At 43.7% G+C, this 15,420-nt stretch overlaps 1 protein-coding gene across 1 annotated transcript in view; it reads left to right on the top strand.

Moving 5' to 3' along the window:
* Positions 1-15,420, top strand: part of CYFIP2 (cytoplasmic FMR1 interacting protein 2) — a 129,060-nt gene that overhangs the window by 105,804 nt on the left and 7,836 nt on the right. The window contains exons 27-28 of the mRNA XM_064596609.1: positions 8,853-8,925; positions 9,397-9,491. Coding sequence (XP_064452679.1) covers positions 8,853-8,925; positions 9,397-9,491 — 168 coding nt within the window. The remainder of the gene's footprint in view (positions 1-8,852; positions 8,926-9,396; positions 9,492-15,420) is intronic.

Raw genomic sequence — 15,420 nt, 5'->3', positions numbered from 1 at the left:
GTGGCCCTGGCCAAACTCTGTCCCCAGGAACTACACTCAGCGTCTCCGCATCAGGCTGCCAGCACTCGGCACTGTGTTTACCTGTGCCTCATCTCAATTTATTTTGCACATCCCTTAGAAAGATGTGTCCTAAGGTAGCAGAGAAGCCTAAGAGAGGTTGTTTTTAGGGGTCTGGGAATGTTCAAATGTTTTCCATATAAGTTAAGGGTCATTGCTTCTTTGCTTTATGCCATTTGGGGTTAGGAAAGGTTTCATTAGGAACCCTCTACTTCCAGATAGCAGGGGGACACCTCTTCCAACTTCTTCGTCTTTGTCTTAAGTGAGGTGATGAAGGTAAAGTCACCAGAGCTTCATAAGCAGGCCTGCAGCTCCTATGAGTCCCTTCTCTCCTCTTCCCAGAGCAAAGAGTCTTTGGCCCGGCCTTTCCTCCAAGTCCCCAAGACCGAGAGCCTGGCTCCTGACTGCCTGCGGCCCTGTCAGCCCACCCCTCCCTCAGGAGCCCCAGCAGATGGTTTCTTGCTCTCTTCACATTGATCTGGATCTTGTCTCCCCTCTGCCTCTACCTGCCATTGCATGATTACACCTTTCCTGAGGTTTGGGACCCGGCCCATTCTCTCCAACCATCCCAAAGCCCTCACCAGCTCTGTTCAGCACACACCTTATCAAATGCCTGTTCTCTGCCAGGAACCTGGGGTCATCGTCCCTCCTCCAAGTCTTCAGAGACCTTTGTTTTATTTCCTAGTCGCAGGTGTCCTGGGCTCTTCCCCCACTACATAGGAAACTTCATTCAAATCTAGTTTTTCCTGTCTTACCTGTCGTCGTGTTTCCTGCAGCATCGGGGGCCCTCTCCATCCTGTGGAGGACCCCATCTCTGTGCCTTTAGGGTGCATGTCAGATCACAGAACAAGTGCTCAGTGGATGTTTGGAGGAGGGAGGGGGGGAGGGAGGGAAAGAAGGAAGGAAGGGAGGGAGGGAGGGAGGGAGGGAGGGAGGAAGGAAGGAAGGAAGGAAGGAAGGAAGGAAGGAAGGAAGGGAAGGAAGGAAGGAAGGAAGGAAGGAAGGAAGGAAGGAAGGAAGGAAGGAAGGAAGGAAGGAAGGAGCAGCACCAAGTACATAGGAGTGGCCTTCTTCTCCTCACCTGCTTTGCCAGGTGGCCTGTCATCTTTCTTCAGGTGATGTGCTGGTAGACACGGAAGTGCCCAGAATTTATCAGTCTCGCCATGACCTCTTTGTGCCCTCTCTTTCTTTGGTCTCATAGAGTCCAAAGAGAAAGTATGTGTAAGGGTCTGGTCACCTTGAGAAATGCCCACCCATGCCTACCCTTTCACTGGTGTATTTCCCTCTCCTGGAGTCAGTTTTCATCCTCATGCTGATGATTCCCAAGTTCAGACCCACTCCCCAGATTCCAGGGCCCCACACTTTACCTCTAGTTGTCCGTTAGACATGCACAGACATCAGAAATTCACCTTGCCCAGATCTGATCTCAGCTCCCTGCCACCTGCATACTCACTGTGTCCTTGGACTCTGTGAACAGGTAGGCGTGGGTGTCATTTCCCTTTCTGTTCCTGTAATCCATCTGACATCAGGTCTATGATGTCTGCTCCTTCCTCTTCGTCTCCTTTGCCACCATTCCATACTCTGTCTTGCTCGGACTATCCCAACACCTCTTTCCTCCCCCTACCACCCTAATCCGTTCTCTTGCAGCCAGAAGGTGAAACTGCAGATTTCCTGGGTGGAAACCAACAAGGTGTCATTCAGATGCCTGAGAGAGGCTTGTAAGATCCTTCCTGATCTGCCTCCTGCTTACCCCTCCTTCCTCATCTCATACCACCTTCCCCCAGCACCAAAAGCTTCAGTCTTCTTCAGCTGTCAGCCCCTCACCCGGTGTGGTCCCTCTTGCTCTTCAGCCTTTGCAGGATGTGTTCTTCACCTGTCCAACACTTACCCCTGGGTCAGGTCTCAGCTTAGTGTCCCCTTCTCTGGAAAGCCTTCCCTGTCATCCTCCCTGGAAGTCTGGGTTGGTTGCCCCTCTTATGTATTGCCCTAGCCCCATGCATGCCCCAACTGTAGAACTTCCCACAATTTTCCATCTCTTTGTTTTCCTCATCATCTTGATAAGCACTGTGCATCAGGTCGGCCCCACTCACTATTGTGTCTCCAGCACCTTGCCAAGAGACTTGTGTATAATAGATGCCTATTATTTGTTGAATGAATGAATGAATGAACGAATGAATGACTTCTTTTCTGCTCAGGCTATATCCTAGTCAGAAAGAAAGTGTTCAATCTAGATCTTGCTTGATCTCTAGATAATATTATACCCATGTTCTCTATATTCTTCTTGTTGGCCTCCCATGTCAGATCATTTGTGGGTCTTGAATATAACTGGTCCCTCCAAGAAGACTCTCTCTTAGTCAGTGTTTTCACGGGATGTGAAACACTGCTCTGATTCTTCATCAGAACCACAGACTTTAGGGCCCTGGACTGGGGCTAGATTAGACAGTTCAACCCACAGACAGTTTGGTGGGGGCCCTGAATTAATAAGGACTCTGATAAGTTTTTAAAAAGAAAACCACTGTAGACTGGAGCATCTTGGAAGACTCCTAGGAGGTAAAGCTTGAATGGGGCTTTGACAGATGGATAAGGATGAGTGGAGGTTGGGAGGGTGGGGAAAGAAGGAATTTATAGGTGTAAATTGACCACGTGAGTTGTCCCGTTATTTACCTTGGTATCAAACCAGCAGATCTTCAAAAATTAGTGGCCTGCAAAAAATTTTTTTACACAAATCTAGAATAGAGGTTACCTCTGGGGATTAGGGAAGAGAGGTTTCAGTAATTAATCTCTGTTTCTTGGACTAGAAATGGCTCAAGACTCTTCATCTTCAAACTGCCTATATATGTCACAATTTTTTAAGTTTTTTTTTTTAATTTATTTATTTGACAGAGAGATAGCACAAGTAGGCAGAGCAGCAGGCAGAGGGAAAGGGAGAAGCAGGCTCTCTGCTGAGCAGGGAGGCCGACACGGGGCTCGATCCCAAGACCCTGGGATCATGACCTGAGCCAAAGGCAGCCGCTTAACCGACTGAGCCACCCAGGCGCCCCTCACAATTTTTTAAGTTTAAAGAATGTTAGTAGCAATGAGTAAAAGCCCAGTGAATACAGCAACAAATGATATGATCCTATCGGATATGAGTGAGGCTATAAAGTATCTCAGGTGATGAGATTTTAAGTAATTTTCTCCTGTTTCTATTTTTGATAATTTTACTTTGTTTTTTTCATCATGTGTATGTGTCATAAGGGGGGAAAATATTCCACACTTCCTCAGGCTTTGTCCACATGGGCTGCCATGGAGAAACCATGGGTATCAAAGTGAAGTGGCCCTTGCTCTTAATCCTGTCAGCCCTACTGCTTCTTTATCACTATGTGGACCTGGGTAGGAAACGTCACTTCCCCGAGAGTCTCAATGCCCTGACCTGTGGGATGGAGATCGTAAGGCTACCTCATAGGATATTCTAAAGTGCAAAGCAGATGACGGGTACAAAGCACCTTGCACAGAGTTAGTGTTCAGTCAATGCTCACTGCCTCTCCTTCCCTAAAGAACAAAGCAATTATGTTGGTAGAGATTCTCAGTTCTAGGGAAAGATCCTTAGAGACCATTTAATCCAACCTCTTCATTTTGTTCCATTTAAATTATTCTTAATTGCACATGATAAATCAAATAATACAGATGAGCTTATGATGAGAAACATCATTCTAGGCTCCGCTGCACCCTCCCCACCTGTATCCCAGTCCCCAAGGCAACTTGTTTTCATCATTTCTATTTCTAGTTCTTCTCGTTGTTCTCTCCATGATGCCTAATAATAGGAGGATAGCTTCTATTTCTTAATTGGCAGCTCTAGACATGACTTATTGACTCCCTACTTGGAAAGATGAGATTTTAGCTCATTTACATCTCTTCCCTCACTTTCTCTTTAGTATTTGATTACGTTACTTATTACCTCTGTTGCTTCTCTTGTAATCAGAGATAATATACTTACACCACCATTGCTTCTTTTTGTAACATTATTTAGTATCTTGACTCCTTTCTGTGCAAAATGAGGAAATTAACACCCCCAACTTCCACTTCTAACACTTCCACAAACTTACCTCGCATCAGCTACACTTTTACTTTTCTATGGTCAAAGCTGTATTTTTGTAACATTTGTATTTTCTTCTGCATCTGTAACTTGTCCTTCAATGTAGCTTAAAGAAAACAAAACAAAGCAAAAACATATACTATTTATGTTGTCAAATCTATGCAGATATTATTCCTTGCTAGACCATGTGGCATGCTAGGATTTCATTTCCTTCCCTCTAATGCCCGCTCAAAACCCCCAAAGCTCCATATTTTAAAGTTAAAAAATTACTTTCAGAGTTTTTTCAAATTAATTTTTTAAAGTAATATATGTTCAATATAGAAAATTCAGTAAATATATTAAAAGTAGGAAAAAAAACAGGGAGAAAAAGAGGGATAGAAAATTAAGAACACCTGAAAATCCCACCACATGCAGCATTTCTTAAAAATGCTTCACATAGGGGCACCTGGGTGGCTCAGTTGTTAAGTGTCTGCCTTCGGCTCAGGTCATGGTCCCAGGATCCTGGGATCGAGCCCCACATCGGGCTCCCTGCTCGACGAGAAGCCTGCTTCTCCCTCTCCCACTCCCCCTGCTTGTGTTCCCTCTCTCTCTGAGTCTCTCTCTGTCATATAAATAAAATCTTTAAAAAAAAAAATGCTTCACATAATTTACACAGAGTAATCAGTAAAACTGAAGAGAAAATACTTTCCTTAGTAATAAAGGGAAACGTGCAGGCCCACATAAGATGGGCCCACATCCCAAAATAGGAGAGATGCTGTCCTAAGTCTCAGTTCCCTTATATGCTACAGACATTCCATTTTTATTGCACATATTTACTGGGCATTTGCTATCTATCAGATGCTGTGCTCACTATTGGGAATAAAATATGGTCAAAAATAGACATTGTCCCTACCTTCGTGAAGGTTTCATTCCAGTAGGGGGAGGTAGACATTAATCAAACAGTCATGGGTAGGCAAGTATAAAGTTTAAAACAAATTGAGTTCAAATGTTGAAAGGAAAAGAACTTGATTCTTTGAGGACACCTAAGGAACCTGCTTAGGCTCAGATCCCCCTTTCTTGAGGGGGTCAAGAAAGTCTTCCTTGAAGGAATGATGATTGAATTGAGATCTGAAAGAAGAGTGGGAATTTACTAAGCAAAGAGAGTGTGGGCAAGAGCTAGGTTTGGGAGCATTCCAGAGAGAAGGTAAAAATTCTATGATGGGTGCACAGATGGTACATTCAAATAACAAAAGCTGTTTTGGCTGGAGCAGAAGGAGCCGGGGGGCTAGTGGGGAAGAAACCCACTCTCAGGGCACTTCACATGCCAAGGGCTGGATGGGTTCCTGGGCACAGCGGAAGGCCGAGTGTGGATCCTTTCAGACAGCGCTTAGATAAGGAGGAGGTTAGCCGTTAGCATAGATGCCCACGACGGAGGTTTGTTTGGCTCTCTGACCCTCAAGCCTTTCTGTGCTCTAAACTGGACATTTTTATCAGTTGCAATGGCCTCATCTAAGGAATGCCAAACAGATACCTTCCCTGCAGGGTGTTGTAGGGTATGTAGCTACCTCATGAAGCAAATGGCCACACAGCTCATCCTCTGGGACCTTTCAGGCAAACGCTTTCCCCACTCTATTAGGAAACCACATCCTTCTGTCTTTCCTCACCTTCATTAACAAATTGCATTAGGAGGTAGAGAACACACAGGAAGTGTGTGCCAGAAGGAAGGTCCCCTTGCCCCCAAAGAACCTCTGGTCCTACAGTTACTAACTGGAGGACAGCGGGATATGCAGAGAGGGATAAATGAAACACTCTTGTCCCTCCCAAAGAAATCTGCAGAGGAAGCTCATCTTGTAAAATGAGTAAAGCAACAACATTGCTCTTGTTGTAGAGGACCCAGAACCTTCTTCCCCTTCCTCCATCCCCTAAGGTGGCACCCAATGCCAATTTTATTCACATTAATAAAATAGAAAGCTGATAGTTCATGCAATAGGCAACTTTTCTAGTAAGTTCATGCAATGGGCAAATTTTCCAGTAAGAAGACATTTCTAGGAGCAACTGAAATTTGTGGAAGAAGAAAGGAAAACTGGGCAGTAAAGCTATCATAACCAGTCCTCTGCTTAGACTACCCCCGTAGTTCCTCACTGCACTTAAGATAAAATCCAGACTTCATGCCATGCCTATGACCCCCATATGATCTGGTCCCTCCCTATCATTAGGGCCTCAGTCTGGACCGTGATTCCCAGCATGGCATCACTATGCTCCAGCTTACTTTCTGCCCCAGGGCCTTTGTACTGGAATGCTCTTACCTCACATCTGCATGGCTTGGTCCCTTGCTTCATTCCGTCTTCTTTCAAATGTCTCTCCCTCCAAAAGGTTTTTCCTAACCACCCTTCCTCAAGCAGCCCCTTCTCCATTCCCAGTCACTCTCTAGCCTAGTACCCTGTTTCCTTTTATCACTATCTGAAATTTTCTGATTTGTTTGCTTGTTTTTATCTGTCTCTATCAACTAGAACATAAATTCCATGAGGGCAAAGATCTAGTCTAACGTGTTCTACACCATATCTGCAGAGCCTAGGACAGTGCCAGGCACTCAACCAATATTTGTTGGATGGATGTATGTAATGGTATTCTCATACTTGGAGGTTGGTTATGTGGCTAAATAAATTTATTCATCCAAGAAAAATATGAGCTAACAAATATGCATTCATTATGTTGAGAATATGCATTCTCAATAGTTATTGAGAAACTGTTACATCTAGGCACTAGGGAGAAGAGGCAAAATTAGAGACAGCATCCCCATGCCTAAGGAGCTCAGAGTGTTGTGGTGGCCAATGGGAAGGAATGTGGAAAGAAGCAAGAGACGTGAAGACTTAATGGTCATGGGAAGTAAAGAAAAGAGAGAAAATGAACCCCGGGTTTTAGACTTGGGCAGATAAGGAGATGGTCATGCCATTCTGTGAGCAAAGGAACCCTAGGGAAGAAGGGGGGAAGGTCAACTGTGGAAATGTTGAGGTGTGGAATATGCAAGTGGTGATATCCAGCAAGAAACTGGATATCCAAGTCTGGAGCTTGGGATTGGTGAAAGGAACCATGTCCTTGATATGTATAAACCCCCAAAACTCACTTGAGAAAAAAAATTGGTAACCTGAATCGTCCTATGGCTATTAAAAAAATTTTATTTATAATTAAAAAAAAATAAAAACTTCCAACAAAGAAAACTCCACATGCAAATGGTTTCACTTGTGAATCCACCAAACATTTCAGGAAGAAATAATACAATTCTTCACAGTTGCTTCTGAAATACAGAAAAGAGGGGAACTCTTTACCAATTTATCTTACAAGGTCAGCATTATCCTAATAGCAAGACCAAAGACATTTAAAAAGAAAACAGCAAATCAATGCCCCTCATGAATATAGAGTAAAAATCCTCAAAATATTAGCAAATAAAATCCAGTAATATATAAAAAGGATAATGCATCACAACCAAGTGAGGTTTATCCCCAGAACGCAAGGCTGGTTGGTTCATCATTGAAAAATCAATCAAAGTAATTAATAAATTAAAGAATAGCCTGACTGACCAATCAGCCAAGTTTTAGATTATATGATGAATCCAAAGACCTAAGTTTGGAAATAGCAATCAATACCAGGTTATTTGATTTAGGGTTACAAGAGAAATAGCTTAAGAAAGAAGGAAGATTTCCCCTCTGGCTAAGAAACTGAGAATGACACTCAGGCAAGGCCCTTTGAAGGGTTCACTCGTCTTTCCTCTGCTAGCATCACTTCAAGGACTGACCCAGAGTAAAAAAGGAGTTTGGGGGTTCCCCGTCTTGAGCAGCCAGCCTTCTGGATTTCTAGGACGGCCCATTCCATCCATTCCCCGGGGAAGGAAAGCCAAGGGCACTCACAATCCTGATTTTCTCAGATGCTTAGGTCCAAGAGTGCCAGAGTTGAAAGAAGTCTGGATCTTATGTAATCCAAATCCCCACAGTTTAAGGAAGAGAAACCAAGAGCCATGGAGGGTGGCTTCTCTAGGTCCCCCTACCTCATCCTCTGTTCTGAAATCCAGTGATCGTAAACTGGTCCCTGGACAGCAAGCCCATTAGACCCTATCTTCCGGGCCTGTCCTCCCCAGGCTTTTCCCTCTTTTTAAGGTGTTTTAAAGATCACTTTTATGCATAACAAGTCACCGTCAAAACCTATCTGTCCTGGGTTCTAGTTTCTCTTTTCTCACTAGTTGGTGTCTCGTGTGGAGAAAACCAGACACAGGCTTTTGCGTGGAATCATCTACACCAGTGGATTGGCGGATTGATGTAGCCACCTGCTTTGAGCCTACAAGCCTCACAACCAACCAGACAAACAGAGCCTGGGGCCCATCATCTCTGTTTGATTCCTCTGTCACTCATTTGAAATCTTCAACAAATTCCTCATAAGATTATAACGAAAATGTACTGCATACTCATTATGTGCCACAGACTGTGCTATAGGGCTATGCATTCTCTCACTCAATCCTTACAAAAACTCATTAAATAAACACTATCCTGGTCCTCATTTTGCAGATAAATAAGTAGGCTCAAAGAGATTAAGCAACTGGCCTAAGATACCGTAATAGCTAGTAAGAGGAGGAGCCAAAATTTAAACCCTCCCTGGCTGACTGCGGTGCTCAAGGTTTTAGGAATGAAAATTCTCTGTGGTTTAAAATGAGACTTGTTTTCCCTTTCTTTCCTTCCATCTCTGTTTGCAGTCTCAGGAGGAAGTCTGTGATTTGCTCCATGCTGCACCCTTCCAAAATATCCTGCCTAGAGTCTACATCAAAGGTAAGAAACCACTAACAGCAGCTAAATAGCCAACTTGCATTTGAACTTCATGCTCACTTAATCGCAACAAACCCAGATCTGCAGTCAGAAAGGGAGAAGGTTAAATAAAGCTTTGGGCAGCTCTTCAATATTCATAGAATCGCAGAATTGGAAGTGACACTCCAGGCCTTGTTCCTTGGTCCTTCTAGATCATCTCTGTTGCATTCCTGTCTAGCCTTGGTTTAACTCTTTCGAATGATGGGGAACTCCCCACCCCACGAGGTAGATAATACTGTCACTGGACAGAGATACTAGAACATTTTTCCTTGTAGTGAGTTCTGATCACACTTTAGAATGAAAGAGAACAGTCCTACAGAGTCCATCTAAGTTTGGGAACACAGATATGTCACCGGTCCTCTGAGAGTTTTCCCTTCCTCAGTTCCCCCAGGGTACCCTGAGTCTCATTTTCTGCTCTGCTGCTCCTTTTTTCAGAAGGGGAGCGTCTGGAGGTCCGCATGAAACGTCTGGAAGCCAAGTATGCCCCGCTCCACCTGGTCCCTCTGATAGAGCGGCTGGGGACCCCTCAGGTATGATCCTTCTATCTAGACTCTGAGAACCAAAAGGAACTTTAGAGGGAGAGCATTTTGTCCAACCCCCTCATTTTACAGGCAGGGAAACAGGCCCAGAGAGAGGGTGGGGAAGAATGTCTACAAAGCCTGTTAGTGGCAGGGTCAGGTCTAGAAGGAGATTCGCTGTTTCCCAGGCCTGAGTTCTTTCTTCTACACCCTGTATCCACTACTGTGCCAAGAAAGAAGTATCTATTATGCTCCTGTTAGGTATCAGGAATTCTGCTAAGTCATCTTTCAGAATTAAAACTCCACACACCCTGAGAACCAGCAATTCACTTCTAATATCTTTGCTAGAAAAACACCTACAGGAACACAGATGTTTACTGTAGCATTGTTTGTTAAAGCAAAAACTAGAAACAATCAGTAGAGGGTTGACTAAATACAACATGGTAAAGTTATCTAAATGTTGACTACTTGCTACATATTAACGAAAAGGAAAGATGAGGTCTGGGTGCATCAGTGTGGGCAGATCCTAAGCGCCTGGTTAGGGGAAGAAAGCATACAACAAAACCCTATCAGTGAAACTGTTCCTAAAACATGATCATACTCACGGTTCCTAATGGCGGCACCCACTGAAGAGAGATGAGAGAGACAGAGATGGGGTGATGATCTCCTGGGTCAGGAGACTTCAGCTTCCTCTGTAATGTTCCAATATTTTCAAAAGTGAATAAGCTAATATGTTAATTCTGTAATAAAAATTAAGTTTTACAGGGGCGCCTGGCTGGCGAGTCAGTAGAGCATGTGACTCCTGATCTCGGGGTCATGAGTTTGAGCCCCACCTTGGGTGTAGAGATTACTTAAAAATAAAATCTTGGAAAATAAAATTAATTTTTACAAAGCAGTACCAGTTGCTATGAACATGGAGATGAGTGGGGCAGGACCCCTGCCTCAGAGAACTCACAGACTGGGGTAGGAGTCAGGAACGAAGAGAAAAGAGGAGGGAGGCGGCCAAAAGCATGTGTTGTCTCCTTTCACACTGATTTGAGTAATCTGCGCATTTTAGGGAGGCTGGGGGAGGAATTCCGGAGGAAGAGAAACGGGGCACCCTGGCAAGACAAGCCAGGGTGGTCTGTCTCGTTCACCTTTGCCAACCGTGTAAGAGGTTTAGGATTCAAATCTGCGCTTGGACTTGCATTGCAGGGGTCCTCTCTGCTCTTATCACAAAAGCTGAGGCGTCTGAAGGACTCACATCCTCAGCAGGAGGCAGAAGGCAGCCTCTTCGCTCGGAAATCAGGGCAAGTATTCGGAGCACATTGCAGGACCCGATCCGCTCAGGTGTCCCGCTAATGAGCCACCCTCGCCAGACCACCTGCGTGCCGCCCACCTCCTCCTGGAAACAGTGACTAAATAAATGTTCAGTGGCATTTGGGTTCTTTGAGTCACCACAGGGAGAATTCAGACCCTGCGGAGTGCACACATTTTCCTTTTTGGCCTTCACAGGCTGAACAGAGGAGTCCTCGAAAGATTTCCTTTTAGGGAGAAATCCCCCAAGCCAGCGACATAGAAATGTGTCTGCTCCGCTGTTGGTGTCATCCTACAAGAATCTGGCCTCTCGCACCCAGGGTTTGGCATGTGTTTCCACTTAGGAGACTGTGAATTCCTTCCCTGTTCTGGTGAACACGATTTCCCTGGGACTGATAGAAATCTGAATTTGTCAAATGCCGAATCTTTAACAAAGAAAAGCCTAGACATTCTGCTGGAGAGGAAGTGCCAGTTTTCTACTCACCCCGCCCTCAAGGGATAGTCCAAAACTTAGTCGTCCCATAGACCAAAGAAAAGTTAAGGTAATATTCCCTTCCAAGCTAGCTGGGGTGCAGGGGACTCACATAATATCTCAGTCCGTGACGGGGAGATTCTGCCACATATTTAAAGTCAAGAGGTTTTAATGATATTGCTCTGTTTGCATTTATTTCTGGGACATACTCAGGTGCTATCATGGAAGGCACACTCTGGCAGGAGGTCAGAAGACAGGGGTCCTCGTCCCAGCTTCACACTTGAACTGATGCACAATCTGGTGCTAGACACTTAATATCTCAGTCTTTGTCTCCCCACCTGTGAAATGGGCTAATAGCTACTTTGCTGCCTTCATTGAACTGCCTTTCATGAATATTATGATGAACAAAAATGAGTAAAAGACTTCCAAAAACCATAAAGGATTTTATAAAGGTTTATCGAGATATCATTCTCCTCCAGAAGGTACTAAATGTAATCAAAGTATTCCGTGCAGAAATTTATTTCCACATTTATTTTCACAGAGGCTTTTTCCATTCCCTTGTTAACTCAGAAAAGAATGGCAGAAAGAGAGAAAAATCCCCCACTGAGTAGAACAGAAAAGAAATAGATGAAATTTATGTGAAACACACACAGTATATATGTATATAACACCAGGTCACAAAGTGGGGACCTTTGCTGCAAATAGTTCGATGCACTTTTTCAAAGCAAGAAGGAAAGTATAGATCTACCCAAAGGAAAAAGGACATGGAAGAAAACTCATACCCTAAAAGGTTTAAATGCTAACAAAAAACAGCAAAAGTTTTCGGCCTTATCAGTAATCACTGAAATGGAAATTAAAAGAAGGGGTACAACTTTTCATCCCTCAAGTTGGCAGAGCACTTTTCTTACTGCTAAGAGAGAGCTGGTGAAGATCTGAGGAGGGGAAGGTGTAGAGTGGTTCAGGTTCCCTTCAGACTAGTTTGCTACTATGTTGCAAAAGCCTTTTAAAATATGTATCCACTGCAACTGCAGAGTCCTACTTCTAGGATTTTATCCTAAGCAAATAATCAGAGAGAAGCTTAAAAAGTGTTGCGTATGAGGACAGTTGCTTAAGAATTGCCGGTAATACTCTGGAAAACAGTATGGAGGTTCCTCAAAAAGTTGAAAATAGAGCTACCATATGATCCAGCAATTGCACTACTGGTATTTACCCCAAAGATACAAAAGTAGGGATCCGAAAGGGTACATGCACCCCAATGTTTATAGCAGCAATGTCCACAATAGCCAAACTGTGGAAAGAGCCAAGATGTCCATCAACAGATGAATGGATAAAGAAGATGTGGTATATATATACAATGGAATATTATGCAGCCATCAAAAGGAATGAGATCTTGCCATTTGCAACGACGTGGATGGAACTGGAGGGTATTATGTTGAGCGAAATAAGTCAAACAGAGAAAGACATGTATCATATGATCTCACTGATATGAGGAATTCTTAATCTCAGGAAACAAACTGAGGGTTGCTGGAGTGGGGGGTGGGGTGGGAGGGATGGGGTGACTGGGTGATAGACACTGGGGAGGGTACGTGCTCTGGTAAGCGCTGTGAATTGTGCAAGACTGTTGACTCTCAGATCTGTACCTCTGAAACAAATAATGCAATATATGTTAAGAAAAAAAAAGAAGAAGAAGAAGGTAGCAGGAGGGGAAGAATGAAGCGGGGGAAATCGGAGGGGTAGATGAACCATGAGAGATGATGGACTCTGAAAAACAAACTGAGGGTTCTAGAGGGGAAGGGGTGGGAGGATGGGTTAGCCTGGTGGTGGGTATTGAGGAGGGCACATTCTGCATGGAGCACTGGGTGTTATGCACAAACAATGAATCATGGAACACTACATCTAAAACTAATGATGTAATGTATGGGGATTAACATAAGAATAAAAAAAAAAGAATTGCCGGTAATAATGAAAATTTGTAAACATTTTAAAATAACCAGTAAGCATAGAAGATTCAATAAATGGTGATCTATCAGTGGCCATTTTCTGTGGCCATTAAAAAATTATGTTACTGAAAATATTGAAGGAAATGATTTTGTAGATTGCTGCTATCTGAAGAGAAAAAAGCAAGATAGTCTGATCCAAATTCTGTTAGCTATGGATGTATACACACACTCACATACATTAACACCAATCATAGATCAGTATTTTAAGAAACCTCAGTTCTAGATAATGGGGTTTATGGGAGATTTTTATTTTCTTACGACTTTTTGAAAGTGTTTTTCCATATTTACCCAAGTGACTGTGTTATTTTTACAGTTCCCAGAAGAAACTGAAGGGTGAATGCTTTTCTGAGGAAGGGCAAAACCCCTGAACCTTTTCCATCAGGGGCCCTTTGGTTGGCTGTAGTGAGGAGGTTACCAGATTTCCAAGTCTGGCTGCAGATTTATAAACCCCATTGCTAATTTTTAGTTCCCCACCATGATTGTCAGGCCCTGGGGATTGATTCAGACTAACTGGTTGCATGCGAGATTAATTAGTAAACCGGAAGTCTCTGTGTTAATTTATGAAGAAGAATATTCATGACTTGAAAACAAATATGGGTCCTTTATGTATTTACTGACCATCTTCCTTGTACCAGGCACTCTCTGAGTGGAGAGGTCTTTCAAGGTCCAAATACCAGTGTCTAGTGTTGCCTGGTAAGAACAGAATCAAGCACTAGGTTCAGGACTTTTTTAAAGACCTGTATCTAGCCAACTGTGGCAACCTGAATGGTCTCGTCTCTGCTCAGGAGCTTTCTCTGCCTACGAAATCAAAACGAGTCACCGTGAATCAGGGTTCCCTCTCCTTCATGCTTAAAACACACGTTGTCACACTCATCTTCCCCAATTCATGTTTTTTGTCCTAGACTTCTCTCAGTTTATAGTTGTCATGACAACTAAGCTCCTGGCCCATTTTCCTAACAGGCTCCAGCATTGTGTTTCCTGATTTATTTCCCTCTGTGGATTAATTTAGAGGTTGCCCTCCTTCTAGGGGCTCCAGGGTGAGAGCTTACAGGGAGAAGTCAGGTAGCTCCTTCCAGGCACTTGTAACATGAGCTCTCTGGGGAGACTTCCCTCTGGAGAGCTGACCTCACGAGCTCCCTGTGGACCTCTCCGTCTCAGAGGCCAGCCTTCTCTAACTTTGTCCCTAGATTTGGAGACCTTCCTTTGACCTCAGATTTTGATATCTATCTACTATTTGCAGATGGTTTTGAGACCTCTACCCCTAGACATTTTTATTCATAATGCAGACAGTAATGGGTTTTGATGTGCTTGTCTAGCCAGCTGATTATTAGAGATGCAATAACCAGGACCCAGATAGGAAGCCAGTTTAAATTATTAATAGAGATAGTTTACAATGGTCAGAGGACTTCTAATGGGAGGAAATGATCCTGTAAAATCAGTGGCAAATTTTAAGAGTAACATATTTTTATTGCAGAACATTCAACGGTACAGAAGTATTTAAAGTAAAAAGTGAACATCCTGCCTGTTTATCCAAGCCCATCTGCTCCCACAGTTGATGTTTCCTTCTAAACTAGTTTACAACACACACACCCCCACATATGGTTTTGTTTGTTTGTCTGTGGGATTGCATATTGTTGATGTTTTTAATAGGACTGTAGTATACATCCTTTTCTGAAACTTGCTCTATATTCACTTAACAATTTAACCCATACATCTAGACTATCAGGATTCACATCCCAGCTTTTGCCACTCAGTGGCTGCCTCTCTGAACCTCAGTTTCTTTATCTGTAAAATGGGGATAACGGTGGCACCTATTTCATGGGGTCGATGTGAGGAGTAAATAGCTTAGATCACGGCCTGATGTATTCTATACACACTCAGTGAGTGTGAACTCGTAGTATCATCTCAGTCTTCTCAGTGGATATATAGCATTTCATTATATGGTAGACTGGGATTTTTTTTTAGTTTGACTCTTCGTCCTTGATAGCGCCTAGATTTCACTTGCCACAAGTCTTACTACAAGACACCTGCTATTGCACTAGGGCTTACAAAGGTAGTGCCCAGCTCTGGGCAAGACATCCACTCTGGTGAGTGAATTCCAGCTACAGCCAGCTCCAGGGCATGGGAATCTCTGGTGAGAGGTGGAAGATGGGGTCCGAGGTGAGGATAGAAG

This window comes from Mirounga angustirostris, unplaced genomic scaffold (assembly GCF_029215605.1).
Source record: "Mirounga angustirostris isolate CCGP_5_RB_7025 unplaced genomic scaffold, mMirAng1.0.hap1 SCAF_7, whole genome shotgun sequence".
Lineage (NCBI taxonomy): Eukaryota > Metazoa > Chordata > Mammalia > Carnivora > Phocidae > Mirounga > Mirounga angustirostris.
This window is presented reverse-complemented; position numbering and strand designations above follow the sequence as displayed.